The 6,794-nt window shown below is 36.2% G+C and overlaps 1 protein-coding gene across 1 annotated transcript in view; it reads right to left on the bottom strand.

Annotated features, from left to right (window-relative positions):
* LOC110464681 (probable E3 ubiquitin-protein ligase HERC4) overlaps positions 1–6,794 on the bottom strand; it is an 82,599-nt gene that overhangs the window by 35,156 nt on the left and 40,649 nt on the right. Inside the window, exons 18-20 of the mRNA XM_021520020.1 lie at positions 5,972–6,142; positions 4,216–4,263; positions 522–617 (exon numbers count right to left, since the gene is read on the bottom strand). Of these exons, the coding sequence (XP_021375695.1) occupies positions 522–617; positions 4,216–4,263; positions 5,972–6,142 (315 nt within the window). The remainder of the gene's footprint in view (positions 1–521; positions 618–4,215; positions 4,264–5,971; positions 6,143–6,794) is intronic.

Here is a 6,794-nt window from a genome sequence, read left to right as displayed (position 1 = left end):
GAACATCTGACCCACCATAGGATTGAACCAGTAACACGGGAATCCCTTGTAATACCTGAACATGTGATTCACCATAGGATTGAACCAGTAAACACAGGAATCCTCGTAATACCTGAACATGTGACTCACCATAGGATTGAACCAGTAACACGGGAATCCTCATAATACCTGAACATGTGACTCACCATAGGATTGAACCAGTAACACGGGAATCCTTGCAATACCTGAACATGCGACTTACCATAGGGTTGAACCAGTAACATGTGAATCCTCGTAATACCTGAACATGTGACTCACCATAGGATTGAACCAGTAACACGGGAATCCTCATAATACCTAAACATCTGACTCACCATAGAACTGAACCAGTAACAGTGGAATCCTCGTCATACCTGAACATGTGACTCACCATAGGATTGAACCAGTAACACCGGAATCCTTGTAATACCAGAACATCTGACTCACCATAGGATTGAACCAGTAACACAGGAATCCTCGTAAAACCTGAACATGTGACTCACCATAGGATTGAACCAGTAAACACGGGAATCCTCATAGTACTTGAACATGCCATACTTGGGGTCTAGGACTTCTCTAAGCAGTAGCAGAAAAAATTCCTGTAATTCAATAGCAAATTGATCATACAACCAAATCAAACTAAATACATTTACCTAATGACTAGAAAATTGCCCTTGTTCCCTTTTAGATTGATATGTGTCTATTTCTAAACACTAAATGATCTACGTAATCTTTGATCATATTATGTAAGAAATTTACTTCTTTCTGATACTTTTATTTCTTCTTACAAATTAAAATCTAAAGCTTTAAAGTAACCAGAGAAGAATTTAACATTTCACAATTTATGACATTTTGTATTTTTAGAAGAGAACAAATATATCATCAATTCCATGTGTATGTTTTTGTTTTAATACACAATTAAAAAAGTTCATATTAATATTATAGCCATGATATTTTACATGTATTAATAATTGACCAAATACCTGTGAATTATGAACAAGGGTTTTATATCATAAACACACCTTTTTTTACATTAACTTGTCAGGTTATTTAGCTAGGTATTAGTAAATTATAAACAAAAACACAAAAAGTTATGTTGAAAAGAATTTGACACAACAGAATGGTGTAAATGTCCTGAAGTTTACAGGCAGGAACTCACTGTCTTGGTAATGATAGTGTGCAAAGGTTCCATTTCACACAAAATACTAGTGTCAGATGAACAACACCCCACTACACACAAGAGGCCGAGAGGACATTTATGTTTCTACGTATTGTTGTAAGGTGGAAATCTCAAATATTTCCATGTTATGACCAAATGACTAAGTCCCCAAAGGGTAGGCAAACCCTAAGGCCAATTCTGGTAGCATGACTGTGTTCATGTGATTAAAGGGTGGGGGTCTCAACCATTTCCCTGTTATGACCCCGACACTAAGTTACCATGGGTGGGATAGACCATGAGGCCAATTCTGGTAGTAAACCTGTATTAGAATTACTATGCCCAGCAATTGCATATATGATTATGAGGAGGAACATTTCATAGTTATGACAAAGGGACTCGTCAGCCAGTCCTGCTAGAATGTCTTGATTATTCTAGCATATCTGTACTATGGCTCTAGAGTGGGGATGTCAACTGTTTCCAAGTTGTGACCTAGAAAGTTGTGACCTAGAAACTAAGTCCCTGGGAGGTTAGCCAGAATGTACGGTAAATTCTGATAACACGACTGAACAGTGTTTGTCTTTTTTTATGCTCAGCATTTGTATATATGATGGTGGGGCTGGAATCTCATCTGTTTCAATATTATGAATACTTTTAGGCCCTACAGGGCTCTGCCTTTCGATTCGCACAACTTTAAATCCAAACCTCCTTTGAATGCATCTAACTAAAAATAGTTGATATTTATCTCTTTGTTCCAGAAAAAAAGCTTCTCCAGCTATATTATGGTGAAATTACCCTTTTGTCCCTACCCCTAAAACCCCTGTGAAATTATCCTTTTGTCCCTAGCCCTAAGACCCCTGTGAAATTATCCTTTTGTCCCTTGCCCTAAGACCCCTGTGAAATTATCCTTTTGTCCCTAGCCCTAAGACCCCCTGTGAAATTATCCTTTTGTCCCTAGCCCTATGACCCCTGTGAAATTATCCTTTTGTCCCTACCCCTAAGACCCCTGTGAAATTATCCTTTTGTCCCTACCCCTGAGACCCCTGTGAAATTATCCTTTTGTCCCTTCCCCTAAGACCCTTGTGAAATTATCCTTTTGTCACTTCCCCTAAGACCCCTGGGGTTGGCCCCACTATTTGTACAATTTCTAATCCTGTCTGTCTATGGGTGCTTCTAGTCAAATTTGGTTAAATTCCATTCAGTGGTTCTTAAGAAGTAATGCAAGACCTGTATAAATTGTTTAGCAGAAATTTGAAGAGATAAGCGAAATAGATAGGAAACTTCATTATTATACCGGTAGTACAAACAACAATTAAAACTTGACTTTCAAGAAGGTGTGCTTAAATTAACTCAATTAATACTCCGAGAAGTTTTAAAGACCAAATATTGAATGCAAGAAATAATTTCTAAAACACCAGGACAGATATGAATTGGTGGAGGTATAAAACACCAGGACAGATATGAATTGGTGGAGGTATAAAACACACTCATATATTGTTATTTAAAAGATTAACACCAACAAATTAACCCAGAACAAAGGAGGAAACTTGAAATGGCAGGGGATTGTAATTTTTCACTGGCATAATATATATATAGGCTAGGCTAAGTCCTGTGAAACATTATACATTTGTTGACAGGGTTTGAGGACAACATGTGTTATGTTGAACCAGAGGACCAAACTGTTGCCTGAGGCCGAAGGCTGAAGGCAACAGTTTGGTCCAAGGGTTCAACATAACACATGTTGACCGAAAACTCAGTCTACAAATGTTTTGTTATAACTTTTTCAAAATTTCTGACGTTTCCAATTTGGATTTATCTTGAAAAAAATCCTGTGCTAATGCGTTGTGCTTTGCTTCAATATACTCTGTTATTAATTTCTCTGCAACTCTGATCACATTCTTGGTGTTTGTACTGTCTCTGTTATTAAGAATTTCATCAATTTCTGCAGCAGTGTATTCCACAAATCTGTCCATGATTGTACATAAGGCAGCCGACATCCATAAACATTGCAGACGGCCGGAAGCAGACGTGAGCAATACTTCCTATAGGGATGCCACTATTGGTACATGTAATTGCTTAACGGCGGAAGTTGTAATGGCCGGGAAGTACCGAATAGTAATGAGCTGTGACGTAAGCAGTCAACATTTTACTCAAAGCCAGTTAAAATTTTCGATGTTGACCAGTCAACATTTTTCGGAGGCAAACATCTGGAATTTCGAAAAAATTTCACTATAGAAGAGTATAGAGAATAAAAAGGAAAAGTATAACAAATACTATGAATAACCCATGTAATATTACATGTATCAAAGTTTAAAAAACAAATTAGCACTAAAATTGGCATATACATAATGATGTGGGCTTCACATTTAAAAACAAACAAAAAATCGAATTTGGTTTGAGACTACATTTTTGTCCATTTACAAATCTGTGTCTACACAACAAAAACTAGCTTTTCCTGTAGTCTATTTTTGTACTCAGCACATTTGTAAATATTGTGAAAAATCCAGTTGAACGACCTCTGCTAAAACGTGAGTATTTCTGTTACCAAGTAGGTGATATTCAATTTAAGACAGGTTTTCAGAAAAAAATCCGCTATCCATGTTTATCTGAGACATGCCCTTTATTTTCAGGATCAAGCCATTTCTACTGTACTCTGCTACCTATAGTGACATACAAATTCTAGGCCTCTGTATAACTAACAGAACAACAAGAATTCATGAACAGAACTGAGTTGGCTTTACAACGGCAGGGATTCTAATCAGTTGTGGACACTCAATCTGTTTTGGCAGAAGTAAAGATAACAGAATTAAGTTGACACATGTAATAGATCAGGATCAAATATCTTTTAGAGAGCTATGTTTGTCCACCAATAATCTTCAAACTTTACACTACATACTCTGACAGTGGGACATACATCAAAATTAAAGTTTCCACTACAGCATAAAAGTTCCACATTTCTGTTGAATGTTATGGTACATTTATGAGTAGACTATACACAACTGACGTTAGAATCTCAACGATGTTAAGCTCTCAAGGCCCACCTTCTTGACACCACCCTCATCTACTGCCTCCTCCCCTACAAATATCACCTGCAATACAGAGCAAAGAGAAAGTGAATTGGCCACACAAACACCTCATCATCGAAGGATTAAAGTTACAAACCTTTCTCAGCCCTCCAGCATCAATGGCTTCCTCACCAGCAAACATGACCTGCAGGGCATACAATGTACTCTCCCGTAAACTAATTAGCATGTCACCTTCTTTTTCCATGTAATTCATTTTCCAGGGAATATATTTGTGGAAAATCTTAATCCATGACTATTTGTGACCAGTAAAACAGGTCGTACTGAACCAGTACAGAGCATTATCATACAGTTTATATAGATATGGACGGTTCTGACTGTACATGAGAATAACACAGTTTTATTCTGTTGATTATACTATATTATGTACCTTTTTATGTGTTAAATTTCTCAAAATATACATGTTCATTTTAAAATTTAAATGATTGGAACAACTTTTCCACAACTTTATAACCACACAAAAATGTATTTTTTTCAAACATTTGTTTCAGGTTGGTAAGTATGAATTGTGTAGAGGTTCATATAGCACAAGCTGAGGATTGTTTATGTGTGGTGTTTTGATGATATTTAACCCGACACTTTCATCAGACAAATGTCCAATGAAGCTGACATGATTTGCCTGATGAAGGTCACCAATCCAATGAAGCTGACATGATTTGTCTGATGAAGGTCACCAAGTACCTATGATACTAGTCATCAAAACATCACACATAAACACTTCACTGGTTGTGCTATCAGAACCAGAATAAAACCAGAAAACGTGTGATTAAAAACAGCCAAATTAAAACACAATGAAAATAAATGATTTCACAGCAGATGACATGATCGATATGGAGGAGTCGCTCTTTGTCTATAATCAGGGTATCGTTATCATCATCTCAGACGACTTAAATCAGATATACAATGTTATAGGATATATGTATACGTTAGCATAAATATAGATAAAATAGATTTAATATAAATAAGATATTTGTACTTTATTATTACAGATTCAGCATAAATTTTTGTGTTTTATCAATACGAGTACAATAGATATTTGTACTGTATCATGCTAGACTCAACATACATATTGTACTCAATCAATATGATTCTCTTTCACAATGGACAGCTGGTTAACTCTAATATTATGATAATATTACAATTTTTTTAAATTTCCATTTGGTGATCATTCATAGCTGTGCTTGAAAATGGTTTGTATGAGATTTTGCAAAACTGAATTACCTACTAAAGTTTCATTATGCCAGAAAAAAACCTTCTAGGCTTACATACTAGGGACTGACATGTATAGCAGTGGATCGATTAGTGCTTGGTCAGCCAAGTTTGTTTTGAGAAATACTCCTGACTGATGCTGCAATGTGCCATGTTTTCTAATTGTCTACCTTTGTTATTGGTGAAGTTGACAATGAAAACAAGCTTTTGTAATGCATTCAGGGCACGTAACTAATAACTTTACTAATTGAGAATCAAATGTAAGCTGTGTGTTACTTGAACCAGACTGAATTATTACATCACTACCTCTGACACAATTTTATATGTAGATTAATGGAAAAACATGTCTTTCTATATTATGTAAAGACTTAAGTTTCTTTTATATATTTAGTTCAATGAAGTCATGCGTGTCTTTAATTTAAATTGTTTAATGAAAACCTATGGTCTCTAATTAACATGTATCGTGTTATTTAACTTTTATTTCCCTCACACATCCAACTTTTACCTTCAGTGGCTTCTTGAAGTCAGCAGTCCCTTGCATCATGATCTGGGCGATGGTATCTCCCACAATATTTGTACGCGACACGTGGAGGACCAGACAGGGACTGACAGGATCTATCGACATCGGCATCAGGATGCTCTGAATGTTACGCCGGTGAACCTCCTCATAAGCTGTCTGGATATAAACATTGTAACGTTACTCCTCCTCAGATTCCCTAAACACACACTGCCTTCACTGGTTTTTATAACCAATTGTAGATTTATAATTCACTTTACATCTCCCAGCCCTGGACAGTGTTATAAAGTCAAGTAGATTTAATTTAATCAATAAATCAAGATGTGAGTTCATGGAATCATACAATACTCACACCAGGAATACCAACATCTAAAATATAAACAATTGTATATTCCAGTATACAGGTTAATAATGACATTTAAGATGCTCAGAATGACACTTTTCAATGCATATGCATAGTTGAAAGTTTGCATAGTCCCATTGTCCCATGGGAGAAATTAGACAAGAGGCCCAGGGGGCTCGTATCGCTCACCTGGTTATTTAAGCAATCATGACACAATATTTACATTTGCTCTGTAATGCCAATTTGTAACCACTTCAGACATGTAGGGTAAGAACTTGGAAGCGTTACTATGGAGACTTTATAATTCATAAAGAATTAAGGTTGTTACTATTACTAGCACATTAGTTGGGTTGGAGATAAAAAGTATGTGATGGCTGTTCATTTGTCGAATTGTCTATATAAACAATACCAAACTTTACCCCCTCCCCAAAGGCAAACGAGGGACCTGGGGCACATGAAAATCACAAA

The sequence above is a fragment of the Mizuhopecten yessoensis genome, unplaced genomic scaffold (genome assembly GCF_002113885.1).
Source record: "Mizuhopecten yessoensis strain PY_sf001 unplaced genomic scaffold, ASM211388v2 scaffold11021, whole genome shotgun sequence".
Classification (NCBI taxonomy): Eukaryota; Metazoa; Mollusca; class Bivalvia; order Pectinida; family Pectinidae; genus Mizuhopecten; species Mizuhopecten yessoensis.
The sequence above is the reverse complement of the archived record's forward strand: the minus strand, read 5'-3'. Positions and strand labels throughout refer to the sequence as shown.